Source organism: Falco cherrug, chromosome 13 (genome assembly GCF_023634085.1).
Source record: "Falco cherrug isolate bFalChe1 chromosome 13, bFalChe1.pri, whole genome shotgun sequence".
NCBI lineage: Eukaryota > Metazoa > Chordata > Aves > Falconiformes > Falconidae > Falco > Falco cherrug.
The window spans coordinates 20583206-20597122 of NC_073709.1; the positions used below are offsets into that span (position 1 = coordinate 20583206).

The following is a 13917-nucleotide window of genomic DNA, read 5'->3' on the forward strand; positions in this document are numbered from 1 at the left end:
GGTAAAAACCCTGGACAAAGTTGCTCTTGCTCTGCCAAAGAAACCAAAACTAAGGTAGGAATTGCTCCTGGCACTGTGACATTGGCATATATTAACTATGGAGTTAGGAGCGCAAGACTAAAATGCGAAGTATTTTTTATAGTGACTTACTCACTGGCATGTGCTGCAGTACAGACCTGAGCTGGGAAGCACAGTATAAGGCTGTACAGTTAGTAAATAGTACTGAAGTCCAAGCTGGAAATGAAATCGAATTTTCAGTATTTTAAATTTCACCTTACTCAGTTTCTTTTCCTTGGCCCTAAGAAACTGTAAAAAGATGCTTTTCTTCTTCCGAATTCATTATTACTGAGTTACTAATCACCTTTGTTAAAATTAACTCAAACTAATGGATTGCAGTAAGCTGTATGGACTATTAAAGCTGTACCTAAAGCTTTAAGTGATGCATTCCTTTATGCAAGGATGGTTTTTTTCCTGAAGGAAAAAAACCCCAAAACCTATAAAAACTGTTATTTTGACAACTCCAACACCAAATACCTACCAGCCTTCCTTTATCAGGAAATATATGCCTCTGTTTTAAATTTAAATGTAAGTAAAATTTAAATCTAAACCAACAGAAAATACTAATTTTGTGGCTTGTATTAAAACCTCTAAGCTTTATCATGTGCTTGCTGTACTACAGAAGTAAATGTCTTGCATGTTTTAGAAATGAACAATTTTCTTGCTAATACGGCTGCACAAAAATTGACAAGGCGAAGTGAAGTTCAAGTAATATATTAATTTGCACTGCATTTAAAGTATTATTTAAATCAATGCGATTTGTTTATACAGAGTTAACAGTGATCTTGCAGTCATCATCAAGCTCAGTGTTAATACTCACTTAGTAAGTGGCCATTTACTGATTGTTGATACTGACGACTAGCTCAAAGCAAGCACAAAAGATGTTCTGAAATTCATGACAGAAGGTAAAGTCTCCTTGCATGCGCTAACACATGAATCTCACCCTAAGAATATTTTTACAACTTAGGTTCTGCAAGCCTTGAGCATGAGAAGTTCTTCAGCATCAGTCCCAGAGGTCACTTCACCTGCTCCATTGTACCGTTGCTGCTGAAGATCAGAAGGTGAGAAAGGTCTAGTTTCTACTGGGGCTTTAGTCATGGATTAGGTCGCATGGTGTGAATTGTTTTGGGGTGGATGACTCAAGGTGAAGACTGAATTGTTGATCACTAATGAGGCTCAGGCTGGGTGGGGAAGGCAGGACAGATTATCTGCTTGGACTCTGAAAATTTCAGCTTTGCTGTTTTTTGTTGTGTGGAATCCTTTTAAGTAGCTCTGCAGCCAGATTAACATGGAGGAAGTCCCTCTTGAGACTTGCATAGCTGTGTTTTTAAGTTCACTTGCATACGTAAGAGACTTTCCTTGCTGACTTAACTCGAAGGCAAGTGTCTGCTTGAGGAGGTTACCATCACTATGAAAACCTCTCTCACTAATCAAAATCCTGGAAGAAATTTCAGTGTTTAACGTTCTGTTGTCATGGTAACTATGATTCTGAGTGCATTTATTTCATAAAAATTAACAGCATTTCTGGTAATGTGACTATATGGAATTAACAGTGACCCATAATGAACAGCTAGTAGTAGCAAGTCTGGAAAGTGCTGCCAAAAAAAAGAGAAACTAACGCATGGATTGCTTCTGGCACTCTGATGTAGGGATATATTGCAGCAGCAAGAGCTTAACACTAAAAAGCAAAACAATGTCTAGAGTATCTACCCAAAGGCAGGCAAGAAGGTCATACTCAGCTTCATAGATTGTATACTGCTTTATAAAACAACTGTTTGTAAGGCTGTAAATGTTAATGAAAACTGTTTAAAAGACTCAGAATGCTGCACATCAGCTGTGTATAGTGTATCATACTGTCTCCGAATTCAACAAAGAGTTTACAAACTACATGAACAAGCTTGCTAGCAAAATGCTCCACTTTTTTTGCCTGCTAATAGAACCCCATCTGCCACATTCATTTAAAACTGGACAATTATGAAAGAATTACTAGCTGGAATATTCTAGGTTGACAGTTACCATAATTTCACGATGACGTGAAGATTTTTGTATTTGTAAATCAAAGTTTCTAATCATATTTGAGAACATTTAGACTATGACCTGAATACAACTGATGCAGCAGCATCTGTTTGAATTTGCAAACGCCCTGGTGCCCTCAAATCTCTGAAAGTTAACTGTTCTGCTGATTGCAAAGGGATGTTACTTCCTAACTGAATTTCACCACTATATCTACATCACTTCATGTGGTGTGCTGCACAAAACGATGCTGCAGCTGGTGCCAAGGTCGGTTGTAGCTTCCAGTATGCTTTCCTTGATGATGGCAGATCAGCCACCCTCTAGGAAGGAAACCTCCTGCTGCTGGCCCTGCCTTGTTGAAAGAGAAGGATTTAGTGCCACAACCACCAACAAAGGGTGATATTTGCCAGGAAGCTCTTTCTGCATTGCACATGTGAAAACATCTAGATACAATATGTTTGTTATTTGCTTGTAATTTTCAAGACAAAGCATTGGCCCATAGTACCACTCATAAAATGGTGCTTGAGTCCTGCAGACTTAAGTAGCTGTGGCAGGACTTTGAGAGCTTCCAGAAGAGATGTATTTATTAAGTCAGCCTGCCAGTTTGTCCTTCCACTTTTTAAAAGCATTTTCCTTCACAACCTGTATATCCCTTCCAACCCATTTTAATTCTTCAGGGGCATACTCCGTACCTTTCATAGAGGGCTAACAGCTGAAAATTCCTTTTCTCTAGTATGAGTATGTATCTAAAATGTTTAAATGTCATAAAACAAAGATTTTCAACCATCAACCAATATTCAAATTCATCATTGTGAAATTCAGTTTTAAGTAATTAAAAAAACAAAACAAAAATAAAAACCCTGATGAGGGCTAGCAGTAAGGGATTAATGAGCAGAAGTGGAAACTGAAATGCATATAAACCAGTGATTTATGTTTGACTACGTTTTCTATGGTTGTATATAAATTATCTATTAAGAGTATGCTGCTGATCCATTTCAGAGCCTGCAGAAGTGGTTTATTTGCACAGAAATTAAAATCACAGAATGGCCAGGGTTGGAAGGGACCTCTGGGCCCCTGCTAAAGCAGGTTCTCCTAGAGCAGGTTGCAGAGAGTTACGTCCAGGTGGGGTTAGATTGTCTCCAGAAAAGGGACTCCACAGCCTCTCTTGGCAGCCTGTCCAGTGCTCTGTCACCCTCAAAGTAAAGAAGTTTTTCCTCATATTCAGATGGAACTTCCTGTGTCACAGTTTGTGCCCGTTGCCCCTTGTCCTATTGCTTGGCACTACTGAAAAGAGCCTGGCCCTGTCCTCTTGATGCTCACCCTTAAGATATTTGTATATATTGATAAGATAATGTGAGGGTTGGAAATAAAAATGGGTGTAACTTCCATATACTTGACCCTATGTAGCACTGAGGCTTGCACCTGAAAAAGGTAACTAGAAAGTACTCCTATTCCCATAGTTCAGATGCAGCATTAGGTCTTCAGTGTGCAAAAATATTATATTAGTATTATAATATGAAATGTATAGATACAAATGAAAAACAAGAAGTACAAGTTTTACAAAATATTATTCTGAATCAATGTATATACATTACACGCGGTTTTTATATGGCACATACATCTCTAAGTTTACTCACAACAGGTCAAGCAATGGCTTTCTGTGTTATGCTTGTGTTTTGAATTGTGAGTCATTCTTGCACCTGTATTATATTATTATTCTGGATTAAAGAAGAAATTAGGTACAGAATCTTGTTCAACAAAACTATACTAGATACAGTGCCTGTCCAATTTAGATTTTTCCAAAAGGCTGGGTCAGAGTGGGATTATTTAGAAATTTACCAGACCAAGGCTGAAGACTTGCCAAGTGTAACAAAGGCTACAGTGAATCATGAGAATGTTCTTTAAATTTACATGATGTGCTTATGGCTTTTTTTTAAAAAAGAAAAAATTATACATATCAATTTGTTCTTTCTAGTCTCGTGGTGCTTGTATTGCAAATAAGGACGGGTGCTGGAAGTGGAAAATATTTTGTATTTGACTGGTTTTTTTAAACAAAAATTCCTTTTCAAAATGAAGGTTATACAGCTTGTGTGATTTTGAAAAACAGAGATGAAGAGTTGAAGACAGTTTGGTCCCTGAGTAAATATCTGGGTACTAAAACCTGTGCAATTGTTCTCACAGCCACCTTTCCCCACCACTATCGACAGACATTTATTTCTGAGCTGTAGGCACAAGCCACCACCAGTACAGCATAATCCTTAAATTGGCTCATCATCATTCCAGTTCAGGCCAGGTCTTTGATTAAAGGGCTCCTCCTGTTATATAAACATTGAAATTTATGGACCTACTTATGCTCTACGTCATGTACATCAAAAATTTTTCAGTCAGTGTAGAAACCCTGTGACAATGATGCGTTACCATGATACATAATCTTTTCATAACAAAGTGGGACATTTAGTTGGTCTGTTGTTTGCAAGAAGTGGCTGACTCCCCATTTCCTTGAGTTTCTGTCCACTTTGCGGTGTCAGTAATGCTGGTGCAGAGAGGTGATGAACAGCTCCTTTCAGCTGATGAAAGTTGTTAATATAGCTGGCAATCAGAAGAGTGATCTCCAGAATCTGTAACAGGAAATACAAAACTCTTTGAAAAACACAGTGATGTGTTTTGACTGCTGAAAAAATAGCTAACTTTTTAGCAAGTGACAATCACCATCAACTGGAAAAGTACTTGTACTTTATCAAACATATTAATTATGGGGAGAGAAGAGATGCTTAATAGAGATTTTTTCTATTGCTCCTTGCAAATAATGTCATATTTTTCCCATCTGTATGCTAGATACTTTGTCTTCCACAGTCTTAAATGATTCAAACAGATGGCTTCTTTCACTTGGATATTTTGAAGTCCGAAAGAGGATGCTCTTAGAAAAAGCTTTTATGATGTGTTCCCTCAGTTTTGCTAGAAAATATCTACTGCTCAGAGAACTAAAGACACAGGGTAGATAAAAGGAATAAAGACTTCTGGGAGCTTTTTACCGTAGCTTCTCTTTACAATCCACACAACCTTGCCTAAAAGGGCCCAAACTGAAGGAAACTCGAACAGATCTATTTTACTATACTTATTTCTATGAAGAGTCATGTTTTGACCCAAACTTCTATGTGGAATTCTGTATTCTGTTTCATAAATTGTTCTGACTACAATTTGCTTTTTTAAAAAATATAGTCAATCTTACCAGTGAAGGAGAGAATCTAAACTTAAAAAGCATGAACAGTTTCTTTACCAAAGGTAAAAATATCCTAGGATTTTTAAGTGACTGATCCTTCAGATCTTGTGTTCTGCAATTCCACTGTATCTTCTTAAAAATTACCTCTGGTGCTGATTAAGAAAATAGACTAGTTTTTAGGTACTGCATATAATTCCTGTCCTTAATAGCCTTCTTTGTTTTCCTATGAAAAATTTGGAATGTTATAGACAGGGACATGAAAAGAAAAGGAACATATCAGTATTGTCACTGCTAGCTCTTATATTACTAATTGTTTCGCTCTCTAAAACCATCTGGCAAAAGTCAATAATCTGAGAATGTTAGGAATAAAGAAGGTGTTTCATCTTTCACATCTGTTAAAGATTAACCACTAGAAAAAGTTGAAAAGTAGCAGATGGTAGGAAGCTGTTTCAGGTAATATACTAACCTTTGGTTTTGTCATGGCAAAAAGGTGTTTTTCAGTTGATTTGTCCTTTGTCTGAGCATTGTTAACAACCAACATAAAATCATCTTGATAGCCTCCGAAAGTCATCAGACTCTTATATGTATATGTAACTGTTAACCGCTAAACAAAGGAAACCAAAAAACCCAAATGCAAAGCTATAAGCAAGACAATGCAGGAATTACGACAGATAAGACAAATACTTCTTTAAAAATACAATTGAACATGTGATTTTTCAAAATTTTCAAAATGTTGTTATCCTCTTACGAATCTTGAATTTAATTGTAAATTTTGAGATAGCTTCGTTCAGACCTGCACTAGGAGGAACTTCCATTGCAGATGATAACTCTTACAGGTTTGACCTCTGTTTCTATTCAAAATTAATTAGATCAAAGATATTAGAAGCAGGTTTCAACTCAAGTGTGTAATTCACTTTACACAAGCCTTGACTGACTTTTAGAGAAGCTGATCTTAGGAATTCCATATGAAATCAAAGCAGTGTCTAAATAAATTAAATGGCAGAGTATAAGGCATCTAAAGGACTTTAACTCCAGGACTTCTTTTTGTGCAGTCATATAGTTTGCATACACACAAATGAAATTAAACTCTGTTCTCTTTTTTTCACATCTAGATGAAGCATAAATGCTCTTGAAGGCTCCTCTGCTTTCCATGCCTCAGCTCTTACTGCTCAGTGTTCAACACCACACTAGTGGCCTTTGAGTCTATGATTAGCATTTAATTTATTGTTACGACTCATACTAATTTGCTGCAGATGTTCACATTTAAAATTCATCGCAAGACAGTATTTGTACACTGTGACTTAAACTCCTTTGGTTACTAAAGCTCTTTTTGCCCTTATTTTGAAAGAGTTTTTCTCTACCCCTTGCAACATCATTTATGATACCCCTGATCCTTCCTGCAGAAAATCGGAATATTCCCTGGAATATTCCCTGGAGCATTTCTTGAATAGCAAGTAAGGCCTGCTGATGTTGTAAACAGGCAGTGCTCTGCAGAAATGCCACAGTGAGCTCTACGAGTAGATGCTGTTATAGAGTTTTCTGCAGTCAAATGCAAGCTCATTTTTCCTGTTCTCTCCTGTTTCATGAACAGAGCTGCTGTTTGCTCTCCTCATATTCTTTGTTTTATTATTTCTTTAACTGCAAAGAAACGTAATGAAAAGGCCCGTATCAGTACTATTATAAAGTTGAGATTTTAATTTTCTGATATTCAATATTAGCACTTGCTAATAGCGCCATGCCATTCTGCTTCTTTGCAGGATATAAATTAAAGCAGGGATCTTCTCAAGGACTGCTTTTTTACACTGATTACCATGAGTCGTTTTCTGTGAAAACTTTTATTGCAAATCAAAGAAAAATCAGAGCCTAAAATGACATAATTAAATAACACTGGGTTATATTACCTACTATTAAACAAAAATAATACAATGAAAATAACAATCTTTTAAAGTAACTGCTCTTTGCAGAGTGTATGTATTATGAATAATAATGGAAAATGAAGTCTCCAGGAAAAGAAAATTAATGTTATTGTAAGAACTGTAACTGTGGATCTCCTGACATCTGAATGATTAAAACACTAACATTTCATTAAAAGATATAAAACCTGTATCTGATAAACAAAAATAAATTCTGTGCAAAGAATTCATTAATTATTTCTATTATTAGTACTACGATAATGATGATAACATTAAAGCATTTTGAAAGGCTTGAATTTTTGCTTTATAAGAAAGACTAGATAACTCAGCATGGAAGGCTAATGCCATCTTTTATGTACTACGGTAGTGAATCTCTCCATATACTCAGTATTAAAATCTACTTTGACCAAAACTAAAAAAGAAATTTCACTTACCATAGAGCTGTAATCTAGGATGCTTATGCCATCTTCATGTACAGCAAACCATATGAAGGACTTCTCAACTGAGGATGTTGCTAGAGGCTGCAAGGAGAAATGTTCTTCAATTACTACTTCAAAATGAGGCAATATGTAAATAATTATTAATTCTCAGCTATTATAGAGCTCTCTCCATCCACAGATGTTACTGACATTTACACTGGGAGGGAACTGAAGTAAAGGAATTGAAGCAGCTGCCCAAAGCCATGTAGGTGGCCAGTGCCAGAAAGGTGAACTCTTATCTAATACTCTTGAAGCCTCCCCTGGTGCTTAGTCCAATAAAATGTATACTCTGATTAATAAAATAAAAAAATCAGGTGTTTTAAAGTTTGTTCACTAGCACGTATGTCTACATATGCAAAGAACAGAGTGCTGATAAGCAATTTTATATATATATATATACACTGGGATTACCTAATAAAATATAAGGGGTCAGGTGACAGTTCTGTTTAACATAGCTGTTATTTGAATCAAGAGAATTAAGATACTAGTGATTTAACAGAAACTGAGAGAGGCCAGCACAGAAGGGAGTGCTCTAAGTACCCTTAACAACATGTAGTGTTTCTGCAAGGTTCAGCTTCCATAGCTGGTTAATGATGCCTTTTCAATATTCTACTAGTTATCAGGGAAAAAAAAGTCTGAAACAGAAAGGCTATCTCAAACTCAGATACAAGAAAATGAAAAGATACCATCTAAATTAATAATGTAAAACAAGCAGTACATGTATTGGAAAGTTACTATTATGGTATACTTAGTACCATGGTTATTACATTTTACCAGTATATGGCTTAAGTTAATAATTTGACAAGAGATTCAACCAGAAAATGTATAGCACACTTGTCTTCAACAAAAAGGTACTACTGTTTTCAAAATCATATTTATATTGAAAAAAACCCACCACTCAAACTCATTAAAGTTTCTTACTTTTGCTGCAAACAATTTAGCACCAAAGAAAGACCATTTCCTGGCTACAGTGAGATAAATGCGCACACAGTCTGCAGCACTGTGCCCTCGGAGAGCCATCCATCTCGTAGACAATCGCTGACAAAGCTGTCTGTTGAAATGAAGTATGTGATTTAGTTATTGAAAAGAATTTAAATTCTTACCCATAGTGAGTTTAATGTGCAAAAAAGAATCCATTTGTTAAAATCATAATTTAATACAACTATCATTTATACAGTATTAAATAAACCTCAAACATCATTTAGTATGTTTATGCACATGAAAATTACAAACTACCTTATAATTTCTGCAACATTATGATTAAATATTGATACAGCAGTTGCAGCATAAAGGGAAAAAGTCTAGGACAGCTTTTAATGTGTTTCTACAGATAATCAATCTACCTTTATCAGTACTCAACAGCTATACCAGTTGTCATTCCAAAAATCCATCCAGCTTAGCACATATCTTTACCTGTAGCTAGTAATAGATGTGCAAGATACGGCTTAACGCTACTCTTTTTTAGTGTATCTAGGCACTGTTACCAAAAAGGGTGCTTCTGATGCATGATGCATTCACACTGCCTCTTTTCTTTTTTGGCACCATGGTGAGTTGGTTCAATAAAACGATCCTATGGAAAACTAATCCTCCAAAAAACCCACCCCGGAATACCTTTCTAGCACATTCACCTGCAGGAATGACTCACCCAGCAGCCACAAGATTATTAGACGCAGCCCAAGAAAAGGGAGAGGGAATGTGTGGTAAAGGGAGACCTTGCACTTGCAGCTTACTCTTTCTGGAAGTTTATGAAGTCAAACTGCACCCTTAGCAAAAGAATACACACAAGGGGGTATAGAGTGATTCTTTTCCCTCCACAGACTTCCATCTCTGGCCATTGGTAGTTTAGGGATTACCTGAACAGTTCAACAGATGTTTGACTTATCCTCCATGAGTTAGTCTATTCTTATACTTTGTCCTTTGAAATTAATTGCCTAACTATTTGTTGTGCATATACTTTTGAATGAATACTGTTACCTTCTGCGTATGTAATAATGTTACTTTGTGCATACAATAGCTTTAAACTTTCTCAAACCTGTAGCGAAGAATGAGGAAAACATTTCTCTGATGTTTACTGGACTTCAAAATTGCTGTCTCATTGGCTTTGGATAATTTATTACACTGTTCTGCTCTTTCTCATGTTAGTAGGTGTTGATTGAAATCACTTCCAGGTTATCCATTTTATATTAACTGATACCTTACTAGCAAGTCCATTAAGTCAACATATTGCCAATTTGACTGGCTGCAAGAGATTGCACCTATGAAGAGCAAACATTCAGATCAGATCCCTGTGTCCTTTACTTTCAGTAGTTTTTTTAGTCTGTGCAAAGACTTAATTTAGATTTGCTGAATAAGAAAAATAAGAATCTCAAAATCGCTGGGTTTTGTAACACTATGTAGTAACTTGTACAGCTTTTGCTGGAATGCATGCTTATTGGTGGTCCTCTGTTTAGAAATACACAGAGGAAATGGGTTCTTCAATTTAGTAAGAAAATAAGTTTCAAACACAGGTTTAGGCAAATATGGCATAACAGTAAGTTGTACCTAATGACACTTTGAAACTTCCTCATGTCACTCCTAGATTTTTAGAGTATGAATCAGAATATACATCTCACCTTAACTGTTCCTCTGAACAACCATGCCTGTACCTCTTAGGGTAGAATCTCTCCAAAACTTGTTTTAAAGTTTGATTGGACTTGGACTGGGAAGTGACTTGCCCTGCTGGAGTTGAAAAAGGCCGTTCAAAATCTCCAATCTCTACCTGAGGGGAAAATCATGAAGAACATTATGTGTTACTCCAGAGCAATTTTCCAGCTGGATGTTAGGAGCTGTCTTCTTCTCTTTCTTATGAAGTATAAAATGAAAAAGTTTGTCAATTAATGTATATTTTTCACAGATATAAAAGTCATGCGAGTAATTTTATTTTTCTTATTTTATATTTACCATAAAAGAGGATAAATATCAAGTATAAATTGTACAAATATAATACTTACTAGTTCTGTTCTGAGACTGCTAGATCTCCAGCTGACACAAACCAGTTTAGATTTATTGATAACACCATCAAACAACTTTCTCAATAACCTTCCCTTGAGCCTTTAATTTTTTTAAAATAAAACAGATCTTATGAAGACCATGTCTAGAAAAGGAGTCTTAGGCTTTCATTAAGCAGCAGTTATTTTGGTGTGTTAACTTGCAGAAATCATATAAGGAACTGTGAAGAAATGGTACTTGATTACATAGTATTTCATCGCAGAGGGCCTGACTGCATAGGAGGTAAAGCAAATTTTGTCTGTACTGGTGCCAACAGCAGCGTACACTGTAAAGCATAGTCACTGAAGTACAGAGTTAGCCTTACACAAAGATTCCAGCCCAGTGTATTTCCTGCACTATCATGCGTAAAACGTGGAGGTCACTTGACTGTCAAGCAATCCTGGACCAGTTTCTTTATTCAAGTTTTTCATCTGTAAAACTGCTGTGTGAGTCCTTAATGCACAAGGATTACCTGAGCTAAAAGAGCTGTCAATTCCATTGCTAGTTCTTTGTTTACAGGGAAAAGTCCATTGACTATTTGATCATTTGTCTGATATACTAGCAGCAGCTTCTCTCTGTCCGTCTCCCCATGGACTTGAACTGAAAAATAAAGCCTACAGAAAAGACAGAAAGTTATTAAATAAAGAAGATAGGGAAATGCATTAGCCCTGAGGATTAGCAGTATCTGCTCCAAATGTGACAAGTTTATGTCAGCATCAAAACACATTACCAGAGCAACACTTGTACTTGAACCAGTGGGCAAATATTTAATTTCAGTCTTCTGCGTTCACTGTTGCCCTTTTTTTTTGGGGGGTGGGGGGTAGGTGGGGGGACAGCCCTGCTGTCCTCTTAAGAACTAGGAAAAATAAACTGTATTTAAAAAACCCCAAATTATCCAGTTACACCCATTTACTTTTTTTGTTGCAAGCTTTGAGTCAGCCAATATTTTTCAGATTAAGAAACTGCAAAAATAAAATAAAAATATCTTGGGACACGGCAGAGATGTTATATTTGCTAAACAAACCTGTTTTTGTAAGTAAGGCGGACAGTCCTTGTGCCTTCACATTTCCCAGGGTGTTGTTCTTTGGAGGCTTGCTCCCATTTTGAAATTATGTCACAAATCTAGAAGGAAAGCAATACAAAACTGACTTTGCCATGTATTCCTCTTTGAAAACACCTCTGAATAGAAATTGTCAACTTAAAATATCTTTTACCTATTACATATCAGAAACATAAATAGCTTGAATTTTTAAAGCTACTGGAAGATAACTTTACTTGCATTTCTTAGTTGGAGCATTTAATAATTAACATTTTCGCTGTTTGTTTATCCTGCAACACACATACCACCTTTGGAAACGATCCATAACATGCTTATACGGAAAGGCCAGGTATTTGATTTAGTAGCAGCCAATGAATGTGTAATTACAGAGTGAGTTGTTACATAATTAATCAAATGCTTTTGATAACTGCCTTCTCTTTCTATTGGATGCTGGAGTTTTTCAGGCCCTTTCTAGTAACTGCTATGAAGTTTGCATGAAGTTTATTCACAACAAGTGGGGTAGGTGGGCAGATGGGGAGGAGGTAGAACAGAGGTCCCGGGAGCCCTGCTGGGCTGCATGTCGCTGTTCCTTCATAAAAGAGCCCTCCTGGAAGCAGTAATGTGAACAGCTTCTACAGTTACATTTACCTTTACATTGCAATGTTACCATTTTTAAACATTTTGCTTTCCATATGGTAATTATTCTGGTAAAGGGAGAGAGCTGATCATGATGACCCTATTTGTTTGTCACTAAGGCCTGGTTGTACCAGAACTTGTAACTCAAAGTGCAGCTGTCAACACTGGCCAAAAGTTGCAAAAGACTACTTGGTAGAAGCACAAAAATTTCATTATTCATTAGTTGCTAAAAGGCTTAAAAAATATATATATTTTACTGAAGAATGATTATATTGTGTTTTGCCACTCTTTGCTGCAAAAAATTTAATTCTAGCAATAGAGGGAACTAAACTTCAGAACAATGATAAACCAAACACTGGAAATTTCCTGAACTGAGCCCTAATTATTCTGTATTTAGATATTTTTTTCTTCCCCAGGATCTCCACCCCAGTGTCAATGACTTTTTGGACCTCAAATGGTCATATTTTGGAGCTATACCAGAAATGTTAACTGAAATCTCTAAATGCATGTTGGACTCCAATGGCTTTTTACTTTTAAGGAACTGTGAATAGTAACAGCATACTTTTTCTTTTTTAACCCAGCTGTTACTTCTCTGAATAATATCAGTCTCTTAAACAAAGCTTTTAAATATAGTTCGCTGAATGAATTTGAGCAGTTGAAAAAGTGATTTTTTTTTCAAATCTTTCGTTTTATGTTATGAAGAAAAAACCCTAAAGACAGTTTTTAGCCTGAAAAACGTTTTCCTTTACATTGTCTGAAGAGAGCTGTGTATAATGAAGATACATTGTTGTTTTACATGCAAGACTCATTCAAGGCTTTTGTTTACCTTGATATTTCCTTGAAGACAGTGCTCTATATCCTTGCCAGAGGGATCATCAGAAAATAGTGCAAATCCTGACTGAGCTGGTTTCCTCATTCCTGTATCCTGATTCAGGGTGTTGAGAAATTCCTCCACTGTGGTAGAGGCATCAAACCCAACAACCTAAAAAAGCAGCCAAAATATATTTTGCTTATAAACAGCCCCCCTTAAATCTAAATTTTTGAAAAATAATACCTCTAGAATAACAGTGAGAATGTAAGACCCATTATATCCTCTGTGAATAACTTATCACTGTTGGAAATTATTTTCTACAAAGGGTCTGGAGAAGATTCAAGATTTCCACATAGGAAGTCCATTTCATGGAATTTTTCTCTATCCAAAAAATGATTAACTTCCCAGCAGATTGTACCTTATTGCATTTTGTTTATAAAATCAAAGTCACTACCAAAATGCTTTCAAATGTACTATTTTTATTTTCTTTACAGTGGTTTCTTTGCACTTGCTGCACTTGAATTTCTGCTACAGAATTTATGCAACAGAAAGCAGTCTAGTATCTGAGCTTTTTGTGACAAATACTACTTGAAAAATGCAAAGTATAACTACCCACACTTTCCAATATGGTAGTGAAACAAGTGAGATCAATTAATCCTTTTTCATCACGTGCAACTTCAGATGGATATTAGATGGCAGATCTACATTGGCAGATCTGAAAT

At 36.1% G+C, this 13917-nt stretch overlaps 1 protein-coding gene across 4 annotated transcripts in view; it reads right to left on the reverse strand.

Annotated features, from left to right (window-relative positions):
* Positions 1-3621: 3621 nt before the first annotated feature.
* The window catches only part of PLEKHH2 (pleckstrin homology, MyTH4 and FERM domain containing H2), a 57043-nt gene continuing 46747 nt past the window's right edge, over positions 3622-13917 (reverse strand). For 3 of the 4 annotated variants that reach the window (XM_055725871.1, XM_055725872.1, XM_005436299.4), the window contains 8 exons: positions 13211-13366; positions 11734-11831; positions 11182-11323; positions 10295-10440; positions 8604-8733; positions 7638-7724; positions 5757-5894; positions 3622-4688 (listed from right to left, as the gene is read on the reverse strand). In XM_055725871.1, coding sequence (XP_055581846.1) covers positions 4506-4688; positions 5757-5894; positions 7638-7724; positions 8604-8733; positions 10295-10440; positions 11182-11323; positions 11734-11831; positions 13211-13366 — 1080 coding nt within the window. In that variant the 3' untranslated portion in view covers positions 3622-4505. Of the gene's footprint in view, positions 4689-5756; positions 5895-7637; positions 7725-8603; positions 8734-10294; positions 10441-11181; positions 11324-11733; positions 11832-13210; positions 13367-13917 lie in introns of those variants that run through there. The other variant, XM_027801192.2, reaches the window with a different exon arrangement.